Source organism: Pleuronectes platessa, chromosome 12 (assembly GCF_947347685.1).
Source record: "Pleuronectes platessa chromosome 12, fPlePla1.1, whole genome shotgun sequence".
Classification (NCBI taxonomy): Eukaryota; Metazoa; Chordata; class Actinopteri; order Pleuronectiformes; family Pleuronectidae; genus Pleuronectes; species Pleuronectes platessa.
Window position 1 is genome coordinate 26161619 of NC_070637.1, and position 26526 is coordinate 26188144.

A 26526-nucleotide genomic window follows, 5' to 3' on the forward strand; every position below is an offset into this window, starting at 1 on the left:
GAACAGACGAGCCCCGCACGATCCGCACGCCCCGCACGCCCCGAGCCGCGGGACCAGCGCCGCAGACATGGAGGACATTCTCCGGAAAATACACAGAGACGCGACCGGACACAGACACAAAGGAATACGGGAAGCGTGTGTGTCCGCCCGCGGTGAGTGTCCGCTGGTCTTCATCATCATCATCATCCTCATCATCATCATCAACATCCACCTGCTGGATGTTACTACACGCACACACAGACACACACACACACACAGAGACACACAAAGAAACACACGCACACAGAGGCACAATCACACACAGAGACGCACACAGATACACACACACACACACACACAGACCCCCACACAGAGACAGACACAAACTCACACACACACACAGAGACACACACACCCAAACACACACACTCACACAGAGAGAGAGACACACTCACACACAGACACACACATAATTCATGTTAATTTTCAGTTTATCTTAACGTGACTGGAGGAAAAGGTGTAATTTCATGTCAGTGATTTATTTATTAAAATGAATTATCATCAGTAAGCGCTTCAGGAACTAGACGGGTCCAGGAAGGACGAGGCCGACACGTGTAACTTTAATGTCAACATGAAGAGGGGGCGGAGCGTCGTGCTCCTTAGTTCACACTGAACAGAAATCATCAAATAAATAGATGTATATAATTCAAGTGAGATGTTAATAATCCAAACTCTCAGTATCATTGAAATGATTTGTGATTTTAAAAGATGTTTCATATTGTAGAACTATCACAGGATTATTGCTCAGTTTAAAAAAGAGGTTATAATTAAGTGTGTTCTTATTTCCATCATCACGAGCCAGAAGGAAACCAAACAGTGAGATGGTTTTCTGCTGACTGGAGTTCGACCGACTTTTAGAAGTCGTCTGATAAAAACCTGTCACACACACGTATCTGTGTTGATGTCAAATCCAGAGACAATCTTCAGTCCAGGGACAGAAGACGCTCTGACAGATGGACAGGTGCTGTTGTGTTCATCTGATGATCGCACACTAAACTCACACAAGTCTTAAAGAACACAGACTCGAACCGGAGTCAGAGTCCAGCCAAAGTAAAACACATAGATTCAAAACGTGGCCCCAGGAAGCTGTGGTCACGGTTCAGGAGCATCAGCTGGTTCCACATGAACCAGTTTGTTTACTCTTCACGTCCCTTCAGGAGTTAAATATATATATACTATATTATATTATGTACACACTCACAGGTTTAATCTGCACTGAACTCACTGAGTGTCTCTACGCATAGAGTTTATATATAAACTGAGTTGTGAAGTATGAAAATCAGATGTGTTGTTGTATTTCAGTGTCGTTCTGAAAGTCTTCATCAGCCAATCAAATGATTTACAGATTACTGTGAAACGTCCAGAGACACGCCCACAACATCAATCTAGGTGCAGCTCATGGAAGCCAGACGTCCCACCTTACACACACACACACACACACACACACACACACACACACACAGGAGCACTGGACCTTGTGTTTACAGAGTAGTAGGTCATTCATGTTGTGTTTTTGTCCACGTCTTATATTTCAGTTCTCTACTGAAAAGCCCAGTTTGTCCCTTTATGAAACCAAAGTGTTTAAATATTGATGACATCATGAAATATCTCAGAACACTGAATCTTCTGTTTCTGTAACAAACACCAGCTCCAGTGACTCGAGCTGAGTTTGTCTGTGGGTGAAACCTCAGGAGACAATGAATGTAATAAAATCAATGTAAAGAAATCAATAAATCTAAAATGTCCTTTTCTTTGTTTCGTTAACTTTCAGAAATACTGGAGACTCAGAGAGGATCAACCAGAGCTTCAGCTTCTCAGCTCCGGTGAGTCGATATATACAGTCAGTGATCATCTTTATATACAGTTACTGATCATCTATATATACAGTCACTGATCATCTTTATATACAGTCACTGATCATCTTTATATACAGTCACTGATCATCTGTATATACAGTTACTGATCATCTGTATATACAGTCACTAATCATCTTTATATACAGTCACTGATCATCTTTATATACAGTCACTGATCATCTGTATATACAGTCACTGATCATCTATATATACAGTCACTGATCCTCTTTATATACAGTCACTGATCATCTTTATATACAGTCACTGATCCTCTTTATATACAGTCACTGATCATCTTTATATACAGTCACTGATCCTCTTTCTATACAGTCACTGATCATCTGTATATACAGTCACTGATCCTCTTTATATACAGTCACTGATCATCTGTATATACAGTCACTGATCCTCTTTATATACAGTCACTGATCATCTTTATATACAGTCACTGATCATCTTTATATACAGTCACTGATCCTCTTTATATACAGTCACTGATCATCTGTATATACAGTCACTGATCATCTTTATATACAGTCACTGATCATCTGTATATACAGTCACTGATCATCTTTATATACAGTCACTGATCATCTTTATATACAGTCACTGATCGTCTTTATATAAAGTCACTGATCATCTTTATATACAGTCACTGATCATCTGTATATACAGTCACTGATCATCTTTATATACAGTCACTGATCATCTATATATACAGTCACTGATCATCTGTATATACAGTTACTGATCATCTGTATATACAGTCACTGATCATCTTTATATACAGTCACTGATCATCTTTATATACAGTCACTGATCCTCTTTATATACAGTCACTGATCATCTGTATATACAGTCACTGATCATCTTTATATACAGTCACTGATCATCTGTATATACAGTCACTGATCATCTTTATAGACAGTCACTGATCCTCTTTATATACAGTCACTGATCATCTGTATATACAGTCACTGATCATCTTTATATACAGTCACTGATCCTCTTTATATACAGTCACTGATCATCTATATATACAGTCACTGATCATCTTTATATACAGTCACTGATCATCTTTATATACAGTCACTGATCCTCTTTATATACGACTCTGGCTTTACACGCGTTATATAGACGTGTAAATATAGATAAATGTAGAGCAGCTGTCATCAGCGTCTAAAATCCTCAGTGTTTCTGTGGCTCGACTCATTAATAATTCATCCAATCAGCTGTGTTGTCGTATTAGAGAAGATTAGAATGAAATATTAATGATATTTCATTGTTATGTTGTTTGACGTCTGCAAATAAAAACTATTTGACTGTGATTCCCTGGAACACAGAGGAGTCCTCTTCATCACAGAGGAGGAGGATGGACGAGACCAACCTGATCAACAGAATCACCTTTGAATGATCTTGGTGACATCAGAGTTTAGTCTTTGTGTTTTCTTATCGGTCGTTGCTCCACAGACTCATAAATACAGTTTGATCTCTAAAGCTGCAGCTGGTTGGAGACGCAGCTCAGTGACTCAGTCGACTGCAAACAAGGAGTCAGAGAACGAGACGAGGACACTTTGACTCTAGTGTCCTCATGTCTGAGACGTCCAGAGAAACTTCAATGTTTTCACACTTGAATGTTCAGAAAACATCACTTTCCTTTTCTGCAGCTCCTCTTTTCAGCCTCTGTCTCAAACACTTTGGCCCCTGTCTCTTTAAGAATCCCCTCCTGATAAAGACCTGCCCTGATTGGCCAGCTGGTCCACTGGGTTGTGATTGGTCAACCACTTCAAGATCGTGTAGGAAATGTCGGCTCCTCTCACTTCACATGTTTTGTTAGGGGGCGTGTCAGAGTAGCTGCTTGGCGTGTTATCGTGCAAACATTCAACATGTGTGCAGATTGTGTCTTTCCGTGCTGTAACTGGTTTTCTCATGTTGTGTGTTTGTTTTGTGTGTGTGTGTTTTCAGGCAGTGTTGTCTGCTGCCTCTACAAATGGCTCTGGAGTCTAAAAACACTAAACTGGGACAGACGGCGCTCACTGGGATGCAGGTACCTGAAGAGAATATAACTAATCATCTTATTCATCTTTAAATCTCCAGTGGAACAGACGTCACGTGTCTGATTCCTCACCAGTTTCTCGTTGGTGAGGCGTCTGATGTCAGATGGTAGTGATGATGATGATGATGATGATGATGATGATGATGATGATGATGATGAGGTTCTTCAGTGGAAGTCTTCTGGAAAGACTCAGTTTTATTAAAAGCTGCTGAGATATAAACTTCCTCATTAAACAGTTTAATAAGCATCTTCCTGGAACCTCTCAGTAAACGCTCACGTGTCCGTTTTTATACTTAATCTATGTTTTTGAGAAAGTTGAAAGTAAAATTAACATTCATTATTTCACTTTGACACCTCCTCCCTCTGTGTCCAATCAGAAGCTCCTGTGTGATGACAGGTTTGTGGGCGGGGTCGGCGTGGAGGTCCTGGAGAAGCAGCTGCTCAGCCAGATGTTGGAGGCCATCAGAATCACTCCGTCCCTGAATGAAGACCTGCAGGTGGAGGTCATGAAGGTACGAGCCACAGGAAGTGAGGTTCTCCACACGACACTGGAACCACATGTTGAATGTACTAACACACAGATTGTGTGTCCAGGTCCTGCTCTGCATCACCTACTCACCGAACTTTGAGATTAACGGAGACTCCATCCTGAGGATCGCTGAGGTGAGACTCCGCCCCCAAGCCTCGGCTTCATCAACACAATCACATGATGCTCTGCTGAATATTGAATCCTAATTCAGCTGCTGGTGAGAACGTTTGAAGATGTTTATGAAACAGATTGACAGACGGTTCCACGATCACCACGGTAACGTCAGATTTAACTAAGCCGGTAAATCACCATGGTAACTGCTCCTCAGAACTGAGAGGGTCATCAGCTCGACTACCGACCAATCAGAGGAGAGGGAAAGCCGAGAGCAGGATCTACAGAATCCCTTGATCTGTGATTGGTCGGAACAGAAAAGAAGAAAATAAAAGGAGTGAAACATCCTCTAATTTGTGTCTGCTAGGATCTGTGATGTACTGAACTTAACATATTAATCAAATATTATAGTAATAATAAATTATTTTTTATCACTAGAGTCTTTAAACATCCTTGAAAAGTTAATATTTGTAGTTGAATTATGATTTACAGTCCAACGTTCCCCCCCCCCCCCCCCCCCCGCCTCAGTCCGGTCACTGTGGTTACTGTGTGACGCCATGGAAACTCTCTGATGGATCAGTGTGTGTGTGTGTGTGTGTGTGTGTGTGTGTGTGTGTGTGTGTGTGTGTGTGTGTGTGTGTGTGTGTGTGTGTGTGTGTGTGTGTGTGTGTGTGTGTGTGTGCGTGCGTGCGTGCGTGTCTGCAGGTGTGTATCGAGACCTACCTGTCCAGCTGTCACCAGCGCAGCATCAACACGGCAGTGAGAGCGACGCTGAGTCAGATTCTCGGAGACCTGACGCTGCAGCTGCGACACCGACAAGAGGTCACACACAACATAACATAACACAACACAACACACAATCATACAAAACCCAAAAGACAACACCATAAGTGCACACTGTCGTACAAAACACACACAACACAATTGGTGCAGACAGAAGCATGATGTAACTATGCACACACACGGACACACAGGAGGTGAGTAGTTCAGGGAACCTGGGAGATTTAATAAACATATAGAAAGTCATATATTCTCATTTTCAGATCATCAAAAGTGAGAAATAGTTTTATATTGTATATGATCACGCTCAGTAAGTTTGTGTTCTGAGTTATTATCAGGTTGTGGAGATAATTAAGATAAATTGTTGCTCTGCAGCTGCTCAGGTTGAAACTGTGACTGTACATTTAGACGATGATGAAAAATCACTTAATATATTATAATTCCATAAAAATACAAAGGCTCATATCCAACAATCAGTTCTCTGCAGTTTGTTGATACGAACACGCTGACAGTAACACACCTGCTGTGTGTCCTCAGGGTGCAGACGGAGACGAGGTGACATCACTGCCGCTGCAGAGGAAAGGTAGGTGGGGGGGGGGGCAACATGACCGTTGTTCTGGCGCCACCTTCAGGAAAAGATTTACATTACATATTAGTGACAGATTCTCACTTTCTTTGCAGTTTGTGTAGTTTTCTCATGGAGCTGCTCACATTGTCTCTATAAGGCCTGTAATCTGCAGATCTCCCTCATGATGCTTTGAACACACACACACACACACACACACACACACACACACACACACACACACACAATATAAAACAGGAGGTATTGATTGTTTCTTTTATTTAGTACAGAGACGTGTGGAGGTGACAGAGAAACAGAAGAAACATCATGTGCATATCGAAGAAAGATGAAAGTTCAGGGAATTAACCTGTGTGTGTGTGTCTGTGCGTGCATGTGCATGTGTGTGTGTGTGTGTGCTGCAGATGTGTCCCCCACAAGTCAGGCTCTGTGTGAAGACGTGGTGACAGTTCTGACAGTTTTCTGTGAGAAGCTGGAGTCAGTCAACAGGTACAATTTCCAAATATTAACCAAATAAGGAGTTTTATTTCTTGGATGAATCTTGAAAAGTTCCTGAACATGATCTTAAATCTGTGTTCAAGCTGTTAATGAGATCTTCAGTGTGACTTGTGTGTCCTGTGTGTGTGACTTGTGTGTCCTGTGTGTGTTGTCGTCACAGTTACAACCAGCTCCTGCAGCTTCTCTACCTCGAGTGCATCCTCTCCATGCTCAGCAGCTGTCCTCCCACAATGCACCTGTCCAGAGGTTTCACCGACCTGGTGTGGTGAGACATGTCTGTGGTGTCCTGTAATGAAGCACTACAGAAGACAGTATGACGGGGTCAATGACCTAATGTGGTTTATTATGGGATGTTTTACATACGTGTTTATACTAAGAGATCCTGGACAGTGGGAAGTTTTATCTTTTGCTTCTGTTTTAACTCTATATTTATTTTCTGATTGGTGCCTTCGATGTGCAGGAAGCAGCTGTGTCCGTCCCTCGTGGCGATCATGGGAAATCCCGTCAACGACAAAACCATCGCCTCCCACCATGGCCACCTGGGGGCAGCAGAGAGAGAGCGGCTCTCAGACAGACTCAGTCACGGTAACGACAGTTTGAGTTTAATGTTCACGCCAAAAATCAATATGACTGATTTTAACTTTTTTGCTTCTCTATCAGGAATCAACCAGGAGGCGGAGCCCTGCGGGGGGGGCGTGTCGGATCAGGGCAGGGGGTCTGGCTGCTCCTCCAGCCCCCCCGCCAGGATCGCCCCGGTGGTGAGGACGGTGTGTTACATCGCCGCAGAGCTGGTGCGTCTGGTGAGCTGCGTGGAGTCGATGAAGCCGGTGCTGCAGTCGCTCTACCACCGCATCCTCCTGTACCCCCCCCCCCCAGCACCGCACTGAGGCCATACGCATCATGAAGGAGGTGGGAGGAGCAACAAGCTGAACTTCAATACAAACCATTACTAACAGTTTGTATTCAGACAAGTACAAAGGGTTCGGTCATGTGACTGATCCGTGTGTGTGTCTGTGTCCGTGTGTGTGCGTGTGCGCGTGTGTGTGTGTGCGTGTGTGCGTGCGTGTGTGCGTGTGTGTGTGTGCGTGTGTGCGTGTGTGTGTGTGTGTGTGTGTGCGTGTGTGTGTGTGTGCGTGTGTGTGTGTGTGCGTGTGTGTGCGTGTGTGTGTGTGTGCGTGTGTGCGTGTGTGTGTGCGTGTGTGTGCGTGTGTGTGTGTGCGTGTGTGCGTGTGTGCGTGCGTGTGTGCGTGTGTGTGTGTGCGTGTGTGCGTGTGTGTGTGTGTGTGTGTGTGCGTGTGTGCGTGTGTGCGTGTGTGTGTGTGCGTGTGTGCGTGTGTGTGCGTGTGTGCGTGTGTGCGTGTGTGCGTGTGTGTGCGTGTGTGTGTGTGTGTGTGTGCGTGTGTGTGTGTGTGTGTCAGATCCTGGGCAGCCCTCAGCGACTCTTCGACCTCGCTGGTCCAGTCGTTGCTGAACCTGAAACCAGGAAGCGCTCGTTCTCAAAGAGGAAGTCGCACCTGGACCTGCTGAGACTGTCAGTAGCCCCGCCCTCTTCTCTTCTGCTGTTTCATTGTTTCTGCTGATGAGTTGAGTTCTGTGATGTCATGGTGTGGGTGTGTCCTGCTGCAGGGTGATGGATGGGATGACGGAGGCCTGTGTGAAGGGAGGTATCGAGGCTTGTTACTCCTCCGTCTCCTGCGCCTGTGCTCTCCTCAGAGCGCTGGACGAGTTGTCCCAGGGCCGCGGCCTCCAGCCCGAGCAGGTACGTCCCCGAGACCAGAGCTTCAACCTTCACAGGACTTTGATTCATGTGCATCAGAGACGTTGTGTAAAACTGACTCAGCAGCTGTTTGTCAGGCGCGGCTCCTCCTCAGCCGATTGGACGAGCTGAAGGACGGGACGGAGTCGACTCGTGAGTCCATGGAGATCAACGAGGCCGACTTCAGGTGGCAGAGACACATCCTGTCCTCCGAGCAGGACCCTGGCCTCTCGGCCCCCAGCATGTCCACCACTGGGACCGCCCCTGGGGCCGCGGAGCGCAGCCCCGACATCAGCATCAGCATCACCACGGAGACGGGCCAGACCACCCTGGATCTGGAGGCGGAGGGGCTTGGCCCGGGTCGTACCACTCCTGAGGAGTGTGGGGAGGACGCTCACCTCCCCTCGCCCTCGTTCTCCAGAGACCAGGAGGCCGCCCAGCGTGAGCAGAGCGCCGAGACCAACCAGCTTCGGTGGCGGGTGGAGGGGGGGGGTGCAGGAGAGGTGGATGAGAGGGGCGAGAGAAGAGGAGGGGGGGGCGTGGTTCCTCCAGATGTGGTCCAGCGGAGTCATGCCCTCGTTTACCCCGACATCACCAACTTCCTGTCTGTGGAGTCCAGGACGAGGTCACATCCTGCCGGAGGATCCCGATACAGCGAGAGCAACTTCAGGTACGAGTGCCAACGTGACATCATGATGACCTCATGATGACATCATCACTGTGGCAAATAAACAAAGTTCAAATCTGAAAATACATAAAAAAGTGATATTTCAGTTTCCCTCAAATCATGAAGATAAGATGAAGTGCTGTATTGCGTGTGTGTCCAGCAGCGTGGAGGAGCAGGACCTGTCGCGGACAGAGTTCGACTCCTGTGACCAGTACTCCATGGCGGCGGAGAAAGACTCGGGCCGCTCCGACGTGTCCGACATCGGCTCGGACAACGTGTCGCTGGCGGACGAGGAGCAGACGAGGAGCGACTGCCCGGGTCAGCGCTCGCTGCGCAGCGCCGCTCTGTCCCTCAAGCTGCTCCGCCACCAGGAGGCCGACCAGCAGAGCGCCCGGCTGCTCGTCCAGTCGCTAGCGGCGCTGCTGCCGCGGCTGCTGGGCCTCGCCACCGCCGCCGAGGTCGACCTGTCACTGCAGAACTTCTCCTCCAACTTCTGCACCGGACTGCAGGCTGGTGAGAGGCGGGGGGGGGGGGGGGGTGCACTGATCAGCTTTAACGTGCACAAAGACATTTGTTATAAATTGAACCTTTTACCCACGACCCACAATCTACCTCTAAGAACACAAAGCATTATGGAAGTTTTACATCAAAGCAAGATAATCACGTTAAATATGAATCGTTACATCTCTGCCCCCCCCCCCCTCCAGGTGGGATCCACTCCCCAGGCTTCGAGGCAGCCGACACTCTGAGCTGTCAGTCTCTGATGAACGCAGACGGTCTGTACCTGGTGTCCTTCTCCGCTCTGCTGCTCAACCTCAAGCTCTGCTGCTGCGACTACTACAGACGGCGAGCGCTGACCCCCCCCCTCGGCCTGGTGAGTCTCACTTCCTGCGTCTGAAGCGGAGAAGAGGAAAACACTGTTCCACTGTCTGTAGAAGCAGAAACAATCTGATCTTGTTTTCAAACTGACCACAACCCCCCATGAGTCCTTATTGCTCGTGTGGTGTCATCAAGCGTCTGCACCGACTTTCATATTCAACTCGAGACCATTAACATCGTGTTGACGCCTCCGGCTCCACCAGAAGTGTCCAAGCTAGCAGACGTTAGCATCTCCGACGGTTTAAATTACTACACACTACAAATCTAATCTGTGTGTGTGTGTGTGTGTGTTGATGCAGAAGGAGTTTGTGCGTCTGATCCAGAGCAGCGGCGTCTTCGTGGTTCTCTCTCAGGCCTGGATAGAGGAGCTCTACCACCAGGTGTTAGAGCGCAACCTGCTGGCCGAAGCTGGGTACTGGTGCTCACCTGAGGACCGCTCCCACACGCTGCCGCTCATCACCATGCTGACAGGTACACTCACGTTTATTCTGATTGAAATCACCAGATCAGTTGTTTACACATCTTGAACCAGATTGAGTGAGAGGTTCTCCTGTGATGTGTCATGAATTATCCTTTGATCTGTCTCCTCTCTTTGACGTCCTCCTCGTCTCTCAGATATCGACGGCCTGGGCAGCAGTGCGATCGGCGGTCAGCTGATCAGGCGGCCGTCCAGCCAATCACCGTTCAGCTGCGACAAGTCGAGCAGCGACAGCGTGGCGGCAGGTGAGTGGACGTCGTGACGGTGTCATGCTCCGCCTCCTCCATGTGACTGGAGATTTGAATTTGAAGGTTAAAGGTCGCCCCCTGGTGACCACTGGTGTGTGTGTGTGTGTTTCAGGAGCTGTGTTCTCACGCTTCATCCTCACCAGTGTCTGGAAGAACCTGATGGACGTTCTGTCCACGCCGCTGACGGGCCGCATGGCGGGCAGCTCCAAGGGCCTGGCCTTCATCCTGGGAGCCGAGGGCGTCAAGGAGCAGAGCCAGAGAGAGAGAGACACCATCTGCCTGAGTCTGGACGGCCTGAGGAAGGCCGCCGCGCTCAGCTGCGCCCTCGGTAGGTTCAGATCGGCACTGCACCTCACTCTGACAAGTGACCTGAGACTTTGAGGGTTAGATTTGACCTGAAAACGTCTGTGACACACACACATGCACGCACAAACACACACACAAACACACCTAAACTTGCTGGGTGTTTCATACAATTGTTGGCAGCAGGTTTTTGAGAAAATGTAATTTAATTGACAAAAATAATATTGTTCGTGTGTGTGTGTGTGTGTGTGTGTGTGTGTGTGTGTGTGTGTGTGTGTGTGTGTGTGTGTGTGTGTGTGTGTGTGTGTGTGTGTGTGTGTGTGTGTGTGTGTGTGTGTGTGTGTGTGTGTGTGTTGTGCGTGTCAGGCGTGGCAGCAAACTGTGCGTCAGCTTTAGCTCAGATGGCGGCCGCCTCCTGTGTGCAGGAGGAGAAGGATGAGAAGGAGGTGGGAGAGACGGGAGACGCCATCACACAAGGTACAGAGAGTTTTATTGTGTCAACATGAATTCATTTATATCACAAAATATCAAAATATCACACATAACATGAAATAATGACAGTTTCTTGGTTTTTAATCATTTATTTTGTTTGCTGTTTAACTGTGTGTGTGTGTGTGTGTGTGTGTGTGTGTGTGTGTGTGTGTGTAGTGAAGCAGCGTGTGGAGCAGCGTCTGGAGCAGATTGGACGCCCTCAGGGAGTTCGTCTCCACACGGCTCACGTGTTGTGTATGGACGCCATCCTGAACGTAGGACTGGAGATGGGGAGTCACAACCACGACTGCTGGCCGCACGTCTTCAGGTACACACTCACACACACACTCACCCATACACACTCACACAAACTCACCCATACATACTCACACACACACTCACCCATACACAATCACCCACTCACATACACACTCACACACACACTCACCCATACACACTCACACTCACACACTCACACACACACTCACCCATACACACTCACACGCACAATCACCCATATTCACACAGAAAATGGAAATGAAACACTGAATGCCCCCCCCTCTCTCAGGGTGACCGAGTACATCAGTTCACTGGAACACACCCACTTCAGTGACGGCTCCTCCCAGCTGTCGTCTCTGACCACCATCACGCAGCAGGGCCAGCAGGCGGGCGTGGACCTGGGGCAGGAGCTGAGCTGTGAGCCCGGCCCAGAGGCCTCGGAGCTGGTCCTGAGTCAGCCGGTCATCCAGCCTCTGTCCATCCAGGAGCTGCTGAGGGAGAGCAGCCGGGGGGGGCGCGGCCTCGACCTGAGGGGCGGGAGCCTGATGACCGGGACCGCCGCCGCCAAGGCCGTGTGCACGCTGTCCACACAGGCCGACAGGTGAGGAGCCACAATGAGGTCACATGGTCATCACCTGGTCATCACCTGGTAATCACATGGTTATCACCTGGTCATCACCTGGTCATCACCTGGTAATCACATGGTCATCACCTGGTCATCACATGGTCATCACCTGGTCATCACATGGTCATCACATGGTCATCACCTGGTCATCACCTGGTCATCACCTGGTAATCACATGGTTAGCACATGGTCATCACCTGGTCATCACATGGTCATCACCTGGTCATCACCTGGTCATCACCTGGTAATCACATGGTCATCACCTGGTCATCACATGGTCATCACCTGGTCATCACATGGTCATCACCTGGTCATCACCTGGTCATCACCTGGTCATCACCTGGTAATCACATGGTTAGCACATGGTCATCACCTGGTTATCATCTGATCATCACATGATTCATCACCTGGTCATCACCTGGTCATCACCTGGTCATCACCTGGTCATCACCTGGTAATCACATGTTCATCACCTGGTCATCACCTGGTTATCATCTGATCATCACATGATTCATCACCTGGTCATCACCTGATCATCACATGATTCATCACCTGGTCATCACCTGGTAATCACCTGGTTATCATCTGATCATCACATGATTCATCACATGGTCATCACCTGGTCATCACATGGTTAGCACATGATTCATCACCTGGTCATCACCTGGTCATCACATGATCATCACATGATCATCACATGGTCATCACATGATTCATCACCTGGTCATCACCTGGTCATCACCTGGTCATCACCTGGTAATCACATGGTTAGCACATGGTCATCACATGTTCATCACCTGGTCATCACCTGGTTATCATCTGATCATCACATGATTCATCACCTGGTCATCACATGGTTATCACATGGTCATAACATGATTCATTTTAGCTGCTTTACATTTCCATAAACACCTGATGAATCTCTGAATTTATTTTACCTTATTAAAATGATATTCAGCAGGATGTGATGTCTCATAACAGCCACAAGGTGGCAGCAGCAGAACGGAGCATCACATTTAAATTCTGCTGTGGTTCACACATGTATTTGTGTAGTTATTTAACACTGTTATAAATCTCTATAACATTAAACTGACACAATGTAATAGATTTTATACGATAATAGAACGTTTAATTTGTAATAACTAGATTAATTTCAGGGCTTGTTTGTCCTCACAAGTATCGACAAAATATATGGGTCTTAATTTATATCGAAATATATAAGTGAGTGTCTGTGCCTGATGACAGCAGTTGTGCATTTATTTAAGTGTATTCCCTGGCCCTACACACACACACAGACATTCACACACACACACACACACACACACACGATGCCTGTTTACTGCCGCTGTGTGTGTGTGTGTATTTATTCAATGGATCATCTCTTATGTAAGCAGTTATCTTCCTCACTGATCTTTTACAACAGATGGACTGACCCCCCCCCCCCCCATCAGAACTAACTAACAGGTTCAGCTCACACCTCCACCGACCGCCTCCCACTTTCAACCTGAACCACATTTATACAAATAAACTAAAGGAAATGAACTCCAGAGTTCACAAGGTAGAAGAATGTTTTCAAATGTTAAACTAAAAACTAAACTGTGTGTGTGTGTGTGTGTGTGTGTGTGTGTGTGTGTGTGTGTGTGTTTTGCAGGTTGTTTGAAGAAGCTGCCACCAAACTGAACCTGGTGGGTTTGGTGTTTTTCCTGCAGCAGTTGAGGAAAGCGTCTCAGTCTCAACTGTTCGACTCCGTCACTGAGACCGGAGACTATTCACTGGCAATGCCAGGTACACACACACACACACACAGAGACACACACACACACACACACATACACATACACATGTTTTTAATTTATTGTCCTTATTTGATGTCTGATTAACGTGAAACTAAAGTTGGAGTTTCTACGTCTGCAGGAGAAGCCAAGTCGACGCTGGAGCGCCGCAGCGCCCTCCATCTCTTCCGATTGGGCGAGGCCATGCTGCGGATCGTCAGGAACAAGAACCGACCTCTGCTCCACATGATGAGGGCGTGGAGCGTGGTGGCGCCACACCTGGTGGAGGTGAGGAACTGTAAACCTTTCTTCTGCTTGTGTTTCATTTTTAAAAGTTCGACCTTCTATGTAAAGAGCCTGGGGGGGTGGGGGCTAGGCCCGCCCACTCTGCTCTGCATCGGCCAATCGGCTGCTCCCTCACTGGGAGCTCACCACTAAGTCCTGGCTCCTGAACACTGGAACCAGCTCCACATTGACATAAGGACAGAAGGTCCACATCTCTTCAGAATATACTTTAGAATAAAAAAATTAAATAATAAGTGCATCCTCGTGGTTGATGCACTTATTGTGAGTCACTTTGGATAAAGCGTCACTCTCCGTCTGCCCCCCCCCCCTTCACAGCTTACTCTCACTCTGTCCTCTCCAAAATAAATAATACAACATAAAAAGAGCCTTGAGATAATGTATATTATGAATTGGTTTGCTTCCAGGCGGCGTGTCACAACGAGCGCCATGTTTCCCAGAAGGCCGTTTCCTTCATCCATGACGTCCTGATGGAGGTCCTGACGAGCTGGGCGGAGCTTCCACACTTCCATTTCAACGAGGCTCTGTTCAGGCCGTTCGAACACATCATGCAGCTGGAGCTGTGTGACGAGGACGTGCAGGACCAGGTCTCTGCAGGACATCATTAAAGTCTCAGGTGATGTGACGTGAAGGAGCGTTCACGTTGTTGAAGGTGTGTGTGCGTTTGTCTCCAGGTGATCACGTCCATCGGCGAGCTGGTGGAGATGTGTTCTCCTCAGATCCTGTCAGGGTGGAGGCCTCTGTTCAGCGCCCTGAGGACGGTGCACGGCAGCAAGACAGACACCAAAGACTATCTGCTGGGAGAGTACTCCATGGGTCCGTCTCACCAAACATCAAATCAGAGTTCCTCTTCTACACATCTGAAGGTTGGATGTGTAACTCCTCTGTCCCCCCCCCCCCCCCCCCCCCCCCCCTCTCGTTCTCCCTGTAGGGAAGTCTCAGGCTCCGGTGTTCGACGTCTTCGAGGCGTTCATCAACACCGACAACATCCAGGTGTTCGCCAACGCCGCCACCGACTACATCGTGTGTCTGATGAAGTTCGTCAAAGGTTTAGGTTTGTGTTGTTTTCATTTCTCCTGGAATCATGTTTACTTCTCGTCTTCATAACATGCGGAGCAGTGGAGGAGGACGTGTGTGTAAATGCTCATAAAACAATCAAACATTTAATCTTTAAGCCTCTGCACAGGCGCCACCTAGTGGCCATGAAGGTGTTCCCTTCGACTGACAGATTAACTGATAAAAAGGTCAAAGGTCAACGTCACTGTGGCCAATACAAAACATGTACAACTGTCTCCATGTCATGTGTAACAATGTTGTGTGTATGTGTGTGTGTGTCTGTGTGTGTGTGTGTGTCTGTGTGTGTGTGTGTGTGTGTCTGTGTGTGTGTAGGGGAGGTGGACTATAAGGAGATCGGAGACTGTGTCCACGTGTCGGGTCACAGCTCCACTGACCTCTGTCTGCCAGCTCTCGACTACCTCCGAAGATGTTCACAGGTTCGAGTCCCCGCAGGCTGTGTCCACACTAACACATCTGAACACACAGGTCACATGACCGTTCACGTCCACTGGTCATGTGATGTAAACAGGAAGTAGAACGTCTCCTCTGCAGTTGGTTGCTTAGTAACGGAAACTCCTCTGAAGCTGGAACAGTGATGAAGACGAGTCACTGACAGGAAGTGTAACTGACAGGAAGTGTAACTGACAGGAAGTGCTACTGACAGGAAGTGCTACTGACAGGAAGTGCTACTGACAGGAAGTGTTACTGACAGGAAGTGCTATTGACAGGAAATGTAACTGACAGGAAGTGCTACTGACAGGAAGTGCTACTGACAGGAAGTGTAACTGACAGGAAGTGCTACTGACAGGAAGTGCTACTGACAGGAAGTGCTACTGACAGGAAGTGCTATTGACAGGAAATGCCACTGACAGGAAGTGTTACTGACAGGAAGTGCTACTGACAGGAAATGCCACTGACAGGAAGTGCCACTGACAGGAAGTGCCACTGACAGGAAGTGCCACTGACAGGAAATGCCACTGACAGGAAGTGCTACTGACAGGAAATGCCACTGACAGGAAGTGCTACTGACAGGAAGTGTTACTGACAGGAAGTGCTACTGACAGGAAGTCCCGCTGACAGGAAGTGTTACTGACGCCTTGTAGTCGAGTCATGTGACTGATGAGAACCAATCAGGAAGAGAACGTCTGCGTCATCGTTTGCTAAAGTCTCAGTTTCAGTTCAAACTGATTCGAGATCAGTTTCCACGAGTCTCTGACTACAGCAGGCGTAACCATAGCAACTGGGATGAGTTAGGGGAAACATGTCAGTGTGGGTGGAGCCTCCGTGTGGGTGGAGCCTCAGTGTGGGTGGAGCCTCAGATGCTGACATGTTCCTCGAGGTAATTTTTGATTCATATTTTGCTGTGAAATGAGCGATTGTGCATTTGATTGACAGCTGCTGGCTAAGATCTATAAGATGCCGTCCAAACCCGTGTTCCTGGGGGCGCGGCTCGCCAGCCTGCCAATGAGATCGCAGGAGCGCTCTGTCAGCAGCGAGGACGGGATGGACTGCGTCCTGCAAGAGTTTGATGACAACACAGGTAAATACTCCACCCCCCCCCCCCCACACCCCCCCCCCGTGGTCCAGCCGACGCCCCCTGACGCCTCGTCCGCTCTGTGCAGGTCTGATCCAGGTCTGGATTCTGTTGCTGGAGCAGCTCACAGCTTCAGTTTCCCACTGTCCTCGAACGCATCAACCTCCAGCTCTGGAGCTGCTGTTCAGCCTCTTAAGAGAAGTCTCTGTCGTACCAGGTAACACAACACAGCGACACACACACACAAACACAGACAAACGCTGGGACCTAAATTCTGCCCCCCCCCACAGGTCCGGGGTTCGGCCTCTTCGCCGTCATCCAGCTGCTACTTCCTGTGATGTCACTGTGGCTGCAGCGGAGCCATGGCGACCACTCCTACTGGGACGTGGCGGCGGCAAACTTCAAACACGCCATCGGTTTGTCATGTGAGCTGGTGGTGGAACACGTCAACAGCTTCATACACTCAGGTCAGACACGCCATCTATCACGCTACACTGCCCAGGTTCATGTTGTCTCATGTTGTTGTGTTGTTGTTATTGTGTTGTTGTCTCATGTTGTTGTGTTGTTGTCTCTTGTTGTTGAGTTGTTGTCTCATGTTGTTGTGTTGTTGTTGTGTTGTTGTCTCATGTTGTTGTGTTGTTGTCTCATGTCTCATGTTGTTGTCTCATGTTGTTGTGTTGTCTCATGTTGTTGTGTTGTTGTCTCATGTCTCATGTTGTTGTCTCATGTTGTTGTCTCATGTCTCATGTTGTTGTCTCATGTCTGATGTTGTTGTTTGATGTCTCATGTTGTTGTCTCATGTTGTTGTGTTGTTGTCTCATGTCTCATGTTGTTGTGTTGTTGTCTCGTGTTGTTGTCTCATGTCTCATGTTGTTGTCTCATGTTGTTGTGTTGTTGTTGTGTTGTGTTGTTGTCACATGTTGTTTTCTCATGTCTCATGTTCTTGTTTCATGTCTCATGTTGTTGTCTCATGTTGTTGTGTTGTTGTCTCATGTCTCATGTTGTTGTCTCATGTTGTTGTGTTGTTGTCTCATGTCTCATGTTGTTGTCTCATGTCTCATGTTGTTGTCTCATGTCTCATGTTGTTGTCTCATGTTGTTGTGTTGTTGTCTCATGTTGTTGTGTTGTGTTGTTGTCTCATGTTGTTGTGTTGTGTTGTTGTCTCATGTTGTTGTCTCATGTTTTTGTTTCATGTCTCATGTTGTTGTGTTGTTGTCTCATGTCTCATGTTGTTGTGTTGTTGTCTCATGTCTCATGTTGTTGTCTCATGTTGTTGTGTTGTGTTGTTGTCTCATGTTGTTTTCTCATGTCTCATGTTTTTGTTTCATGTCTCATGTTGTTGTGTTGTTGTCTCATGTCTCATGTTGTTGTCTCATGTTGTTGTGTTGTTGTTGTGTTGTTGTCTCATGTTGTTTTCTCATGTCTCATGTTTTTGTTTCATGTCTCATGTTGTTGTCTCATGTTGTTGTGTTGTTGTCTCATGTCTCATGTTGTTGTCTCATGTTGTTGTGTTGTTGTCTCATGTCTCATGTTGTTGTCTCATGTCTCATGTTGTTGTCTCATGTCTCATGTTGTTGTCTCATGTTGTTGTGTTGTTGTCTCATGTTGTTGTGTTGTGTTGTTGTCTCATGTTGTTGTGTTGTGTTGTTGTCTCATGTTGTTGTCTCATGTTTTTGTTTCATGTCTCATGTTGTTGTGTTGTTGTCTCATGTCTCATGTTGTTGTCTCATGTTGTTGTGTTGTTGTCTCATGTCTCATGTTGTTGTCTCATGTTGTTGTGTTGTTGTCTCATGTTGTTGTCTCATGTTGTTGTCTCATGTCTCATGTTGTTGTCTCATGTCTCATGTTGTTGTCTCATGTCTCATGTTGTTGTGTCATGTTGTTGTCTCATGTTGTTGTGTTGTTGTCTCATGTCTCATGTTGTTGTCTCATGTCTCATGTTGTTGTCTCATGTTGTTGTGTTGTTGTCTCATGTTGTTGTCTCATGTTGTTGTCTCATGTCTCATGTTGTTGTCTCATGTTGTTGTGTCATGTTGTTGTGTTGTTGTTGTGTTGTGTTGTTGTCTCATGTTGTTGTCTCATGTTGTTGTGTTGTTGTTGTGTTGTGTTGTTGTCTCATGTTGTTTTCTCATGTCTCATGTTTTTGTTTCATGTCTCATGTTGTTGTCTCATGTTGTTGTGTTGTTGTCTCATGTCTCATGTTGTTGTCTCATGTTGTTGTGTTGTTGTCTCATGTCTCATGTTGTTGTCTCATGTCTCATGTTGTTGTATCATGTCTCATGTTGTTGTCTCATGTTGTTGTGTTGTTGTCTCATGTTGTTGTGTTGTGTTGTTGTCTCATGTTGTTGTGTTGTGTTGTCTCATGTTGTTGTCTCATGTTTTTGTTTCATGTCTCATGTTGTTGTGTTGTTGTCTCATGTCTCATGTTGTTGTCTCATGTCTCATGTTGTTGTCTCATGTTGTTGTGTTGTTGTCTCATGTTGTTGTCTCATGTTGTTGTCTCATGTCTCATGTTGTTGTCTCATGTTGTTGTCTCATGTCTCATGTTGTTGTCTCATGTCTCATGTTGTTGTGTCATGTTGTTGTCTCACGTTGTTGTGTTGTTGTGTGCAGACATGGGCTACGAGTCTCTGGTCCACCTGATGCTGAAGGACATGTTCAAGCTGCTGGTGTCGTGTGTGTCTGAACCGGCGGAGACCATCTCCAGAGTCGGCTGCTCCTGCATCAGGTGACCACACCACAGTAGAACAGACTCACGTTATACTACACGTGTGTGTAGCGTGACCAGCGTCATGTGTGTCTCTGTTGTGTGTCTGCAGATACGTGCTGGTGGCGGTCGGCCCCGTCTTCACGGAGGAGATGTGGCGTCTGGCGTGCGTCGCGCTGCAGGACGCCTTCTCTGCCACGCTGGAGCCCGTCAAGGTAAACGCTCTGCTTCATCAGGTGGAGACACTGTGTGTGTGTAGGACACACTGTGCAGAGGAGAAATGAACAACGACACACACACACACACACACACACACACACACACACACACACACACACACTGTGTAATCCATCTGCAGCCGCTGCTCAGGACACAATAATCTGAAAGCCTCGGCCGTTAATACTGTCAACATGCTGACAGGCCACAGCAAGAGCCCCATTTAACCTCACACACACACACACACACACACACACACACTGGCTCTTTAACTAAATATAATTTATTATAATTTAAACATCAATTCACAAATAGAATACTTAGGTCAATAAATATCCACGGTAGTAAAGACACAAACAGTTTTACTAATGGCAACACGTGGTTTTTGTGTGTGTGTGTGTTAGACGTGACATTTCATCAGTGGATGTTGTGAGTTCCTACAGTTGTGTGGCAGTTGCATGACAGACTGATGTTAAGCAGCTTTATGGCTTAGAGCTCTATGTGTGTGTGTGTGTGTGTGTGTGTTTGTGTGTGTGTGAGTGTGTCAGAGTGAGTGATGAAGATGATGAATGTGAAGATGGTCTTATAACCACAGATTTTTTTACTTGTTGACTTTTGAGTTTTTGATCTTTTATTTTAATCTTTGTGGTAAAAGTAAATCAGAGTTTTTAATCATGTTGTGAACATACATGTGTTTATATAACACAATTGTTTTAATGTGGTCGTTTATACAAGAGACACATTTACACGTGTTTTACACGTGTCGATAATATGTTTTATGATTTATAGTTTGTTTATAACTCATTTATTAATTAGTTCATTAAAAAAGAATCATCATCTTGGTTTATGTTTGCTGATATTAAAACAAACAAAACAGAAAAAATGTGCATTCAAAATATGTTTTTTAATGATTGTAATGTGTTTTTTAATAACTTAAAGTCCACATCAGTTGTCACAGCAGGTCACATACGCTTCCTCTGTCAATTATGTTTATTTCTAACTCTGATTTAAAAACAGCATCATCTAAAACAAACAATATTAAAATGCATAAAGTAAAAAGAGGAACATAGAAACGGGACAAACAGAGAATTAGAGACAGGCGAACAGATCAGAGCCACAGACAGGAAGTAGCTCGTCCACTTCCAGCTGCTTCCTGTCGTCGAGACCGCGGGGAAATAAAAACCAGAGAAACGTGTTTACTGAGCGATGAGGGAGCAAAACAATCAGATCAGGTTCTGAAGAAAACAACTTAGATTAAATGGTTTTATTCATTTAATTTTTTATTAAGAGAGTCAGAATGTCTGCATCAATGAAATCATGTTCTGAAATGAAGATGTGATGAAAGTTCATCAGTTGTGATGTGAAGAACAAACTGACATGAAGCTTTAAACACGTGGCAGCTGTGACACGAAGCTTCTGCTCTCAGACACATTAACACACGAGCTCTGAGCCGATTTATAGAAAAGCTGATTTATTCATTCAGGTCAGATTCACTGTAATGTAAGTTCTTTATGAAACTGATTCATCTGCAAGAACGAAGGTTTTAATGAAAAGGGACTGAGAACAAATGTCAGAGTCAGTGTCTCTGGACATGTTCTGGATCTTCTCCTGCAGCCTCCTGGTAACATGTGTGTGACATGTCAGAGTGAGTCCATGTGAGGAACCAGCAGGACAATGTGTGGAAGCTTCCCAGTGAGCGAGTGGACGTGTTGATGAGGTTTCTAACACGTGACGTGAAACCTGAAGAACACAAACATCTCAGGATGAAGAAGAGGAGCCGGACACGTAGAAGATGAAGACGTCCACTTGGAAACACGAGGAGATTCCAGATCTTCTGGTGATGAGGGCCGACTCCGGTGTGGATGAGATGTAAACAACAACACTGATCTGTCCACAGCAGAGTTTATACGTCATGTCCCGCCTCCTGCTGCTCTACAGGCTCCGCCCCTGCTGCTCTACAGGCCCCGCCCCTCGCCTGATGTTCCCTCATGTTTCTGTTGTTGTGAACACAAACAAACGAGTGTAAAGTCCTCTACCTCCGTGTCCTCCTGTCCCCCCACAGAACCTTCTGGCCTGTTTCCACAGTGGATCCGACAGCTTCTCTGGAGACGCCTGCGAGGTGAAGGTGGCGGCTCCGTCTCATTCGCCCTCAGCTGAGGCCGAGTACTGGAGGATCAAAGCTATGGCTCAGCAGGTTGGTGTGACTACATCTTCATCCTCCTCTTCATCAGGACGAGTGACACAGAGTCAAAGTAAATCAAAGTGTTAATACAACATGGATGTTTCACGTGTCTCAGGTTTTCATGTTGGACACTCAGTGTTCTCCAAAGACGCCCAACAGCAAGGACGGCTTCGAGCACGCTCAGTCCTGTGTCCTCATCATCGAGCTGCCGTCCGACCAGCAGGCCAACGGACACACTCAGAAGAGGTGACACGCACACACACACACACACACACACACACACACACACACACACACACACACATGTGGAGACAGAAGAACTTTTCATTTATCTCACTCTGTGTTTGTCTTTCTGCTGCTGTCACAGGAAAATTGGGTAAGAGTGTTTTTCTGTGCTGATCTGTTCTGTGTCCTGTCCCTCTACTCACTCTGTGTATTGTGAGTGCACACTGTGATGGACCCTGGTCTCTGATTCTTTAGGATTCCGTTCCGCACCATCGTGGTGAGTCTTCTGTCTCATCAGGTTCTGCTGCAGAACCTCTGCGACATCCTCCTGGAGGAGTTCGTCAAACAGCCCGAGGGTCAGGACAGGGTCACGCCTGTGACCTCTGACCCCGGCAGACCCACGGCCGGCTTCCTGCGCTACATCTCCATGACAAATCTAGCCATAATCTTGGACCTGCTGCTGGACTCTTACAGGTTATTGATGATTCCAGAGCAGATCGTTGATCTGATGAGGTTGATCAGATTCAGGAACATGTCCTCGTCTTTACTTCTGCAGGACGGCGCGGGACTTTGACACCCGCCCGGGTCTGAAGTACCTGCTCATGAAGGTGTCGGGTGTTTGTGGAGCAGCGAATCTTTACCGCCAGTCGGCCATGAGCTTCAACCTGTACTTCCAGGCTCTGCTGAGCGCCACCCTCAGTCAGTCCGAGGGTATGACGGCTCAGCAGGTAAACAAACATTTCTGCTTTTGGATTAATTACAGGGCTTCAGAATCTTTTAAACATGAGTCAATACTATATATGCTTTATATACTTATATAAATAATATTTTATGCATTCTTGTTTGATCAATGTTAATATCCAGTTTTAGATCTGAGTTTTTTGGGGGGTTTGGAACAAAATATTTTCATCTGTTTATTTATTTTAATTCTGTTTTATTGTTGATCTTTGCATCAGACTTTGCGTGGAGTGTATTTTCTTCTGAGCTTCTTACGTTCAAATCAAACTTGAGCTTCACGTGTTTCCAGGTGAAGAGGATTCTGTACGAGGAAGAGGAGGGAAGCTCTGACTCCTCCCACCCCGGATCTGCTTCTTCAGAGGACGAAGACATCTTTGAGGAAACGGCTCAGGTGACGCTCACGACTTCCTGAACGTTCCTCCTCCAGTTCAGAGGATTCTTAAAACCAAACGTCCTCCTCTCTGCCCGGCAGGTCAGTCCTCCTCGCGGCCGGGACAAACGTCCCCCGTGGCGAGCGCCCGTCCCGTCGCTCAGCGTGCAGCCGCTGGGCAGCGCCGACTGGGCGTGGCTGGTGAAGCGTCTCTACAAACTGTGCATGGATCTGTGCAACAGCTACATCCAGATGCACCGCGACCTGGAGAGCACGCTGGAGGAGGCGGCGCTGCTGAGAGGAGGGGGAGGAGACCACATATTCTTCCTGCCTCTCTTCCAATCAGAGACTTCTACCCCGACGTCAGTGGGCGGGCTCTCGGCCAGGGAGACGCCGTCGGAGGAAGGCGGGTTCAGGTGTCAGGTGGCGGACGTGAGCGCAGCATCACCAGAAGCCACGCCCACGCAGGCTTCAGGATTCAGGTCTGACTGCGTCACATGACACATCAGCTGACCCAGATTTATTATTAATGTAACTATTATGACAGGAAGTTGAAGGCATCTGTTTCGTCTCCTCACAGCTGCACAGGAAGTTTGCCGCATCACTTCCGGCCCGGAGGGGAGCGGAGGGACTCCGGCCTCCCAGCGAGCTCACCGGGGGGGGGGGCTGGTCCGGGCAGGAGACAGGAGTGGTGGGAAAAAGCCGGGAACAAACTTTACACCATCGCCACCGACAAAACCATCAGCAAACTGATGATGGAGTACAAACGCAGGAAGCAGCAGCCGCAGCCGCAGAGCCACGTCAACCTGTTCATGAAGGAGCAGGGCCGCGCCCCCCCGGGGGGAGGGAGGGGGCCCGTGGAGCCCCAGAGGCCCCCGCAGAGGCCCCAGCAGCTGGTGGACCAGCAGGGGCCGCCACTGAGGCACTCGGTCAGCGCAGGACCTGAAGTCCTGAGGCAGGAGAGGAGGCCGAGGTCTGGATCCACCATCAGCTCCCACAGCGTCTCGCTGAGAGACTCCGAGGCCCAGATACAGGTACTACACAAATACTACCTGTATAAATATAAATATATAAGATATATAACTTTGATATAATGACGAAACAGCATTAGAGGTTTCAGACAAATAAGAAAAGAACAGATTATTCAGCTCAGATTAAAACACTGTTATCATCAGCTGTTTTTTATAAATAATAATAAAAATAATGATTTAGATCGAAGGAGACATGTGATGTTTTTCTGTGAATGTAAAAGTTCTGCAAAGTTAAAAAGACCAAAGTGTGTGATGAAGGGGCGGAGCTCCTGCTGAAGCTCCTCAGTGCTCAGGAGCTCGTCATGTGACCTCATGTCACCAGCTGCTGGCAGACGTTCATCTTCTGTATTTCACTTCCTGTCCGAGTCACGGTTTAAACTCTGGAGTGTTTCAGATCAGCTGACTCAGTCCGCTCAGACACAACATGGCGTCCTCACATCCTCTGTGTTTCCTCCTCCTGCAGGCGTGGACCAACATGGTCCTCACGCTCCTCAACCAGACGCTCCTCCTGACCGACGCCTCCTTCCTGGCGCTCCAGGGGGCGCTCTACCCCTGCCTCAGCCAGCTCTCATGCCACGTCACAGACGGCCGGGTCCGCCAGGCGCTGCGTGATTGGCTGGGTCGGGTGGGCCGTCTCTATGACATCACTGTGTGAGGCTGAAGGACGTAGAGACACAAATCAACGGGGCTGCAGCCGGACGCCATCTTTGCCTTCGTGTGGATTTGAGGCAGACAGTGACATCATCAGATCTTTGAAAGATGATTGGCGGACACATGTGACATGAGATGATCTGATTGGCCGATGGTGTATGAATATAGACGGAGACTTTGATGTGCAGTGCATTCTGGGTCCTGTAGTTCAGAGCCACACGTCTCGTGTCATGTTCAGGCTTCTTTCCGCTTCTTGTTTTCTCGGCCGCTGTCTGTGGTCATCAGGCGTGGGCGTCGCTGAAGCTTCATGAGGATCTGATTGGTCGGTGATGTCACTGACTGATGGATATTATTGGTTGACTATAGACTATTATCGTTCTATAAATTGGCATGAACAGGTCCGCTCGCTGCTTGTTACCATGACGTCATGTGACCATGTGGCTGTGACATCATCAGAACTGAGCAGTGGCTTCTGGGTAACATGTCGTCTTTTCATCATAAAGTCTGAAACCTGCTGACACTAAACAGAATGTAAACGCCATGACGTCACAAATATGTTAATTAGCTTATTACTTCTTCATCTCTGTCTGGGTCCCTGCTGGTAGTGATGATGATGAAGATGAAGACACGGCTATTTCTTCAGAGTGAGGCATCTTCACGTGTGATGCACTGCTGAGGATCTTTGATCTGTATGTTTAAATCTCAGTGAAGTTTGATTCTCACATTTATTCTACACGTGTGTATGTGAACATGTTTATTTAAATGTTGGTTGTTTTAAATATTTCCTGTTGAGCATCGTCTCTTTTTTTTTTCAGAGAGAGAGAGAGAGAGAGAGAGAGAGAGAGAGAGAGAGAGAGAGAGAGAGAGAGAGAGAGAGAGAGAGAGAGAGAGAGAGAGAGAGAGAGAGAGAGAGAGAGAGAGAGAGAGAGAGAGAGAGAGAGAGAGAGAGAGAGAGAGAGAGAGAGAGAGAGAGGACGGGGGGGGCATCAGAAGACATCGTATTCTCTTCACCTACTTCTTCCGACCCCCCCCTCTCTCCCCCCCCCTCTCTCTACGAACCAATCAGGAAGAGAAGGTCTGAACGTCGTCATTAACAAAAGTCTCAGTTTCTGAGTTTTCTAAATAAAACAATACATAAAGTTTTGCAGGTTCTATAGAAGTTTACTTTGAATATAATATAAAATCCTATAATATAAGAGTCCTCGACCCCAAAACACATCCAGGAAGTAGTCCCCCCCCCCCCCCCCCCCCACGTCCTGATTTGTCCTGTTCGCTGCAGCGGGGGACAGATGTCCAGCTGATCAGCTGCAGCGACTGAAGGATTTACTCTAAGTCCATGATGGTGTTTTTAAAAAGGGCGTCTGACTGACGAGTGGACGACATGTGACCTTCCTCTTTTATATCTTATATCTGTGGTTTGACATCGTTGATCTGAGATTTTAACCTTCGTCTATTTGAGATGTGATGAAGACTCGGAGCTGTCCCCCCCACATGTCCCTTCGTCTTCTGGGTTGACGCTCGTCTCAGAGCAGATTGTCTTCAGGGTGTCATGGGGTTGAAATGACTCGTGTGAGCAGCTCTGA

General features: G+C 47.4%; 1 protein-coding gene across 1 annotated transcript; it reads left to right on the top strand.

The window, feature by feature from the left end:
* Positions 1-25736, top strand: arfgef3 (ARFGEF family member 3). Its single transcript, XM_053435613.1, is given in 42 exon segments — positions 1-152; positions 1811-1862; positions 3861-3942; positions 4329-4463; positions 4546-4614; positions 5297-5413; positions 5909-5954; positions 6359-6443; positions 6613-6717; positions 6913-7037; positions 7113-7315; positions 7317-7361; positions 7871-7983; positions 8079-8211; positions 8307-8878; positions 9039-9388; positions 9583-9749; positions 10054-10225; positions 10370-10477; positions 10593-10808; positions 11150-11260; positions 11432-11582; positions 11823-12134; positions 13810-13943; positions 14073-14218; positions 14641-14820; positions 14908-15049; positions 15165-15287; positions 15623-15726; positions 16685-16829; positions 16912-17040; positions 17114-17290; positions 19437-19551; positions 19643-19745; positions 21809-21940; positions 22044-22174; positions 22409-22627; positions 22710-22881; positions 23181-23282; positions 23364-23743; positions 23842-24295; positions 24756-25736. Coding segments are annotated over 42 exon segments (6834 nt in total). The 5' UTR covers positions 1-67; the 3' UTR covers positions 24948-25736.
* The last annotated feature ends 790 nt before the right edge of the window (positions 25737-26526 follow it).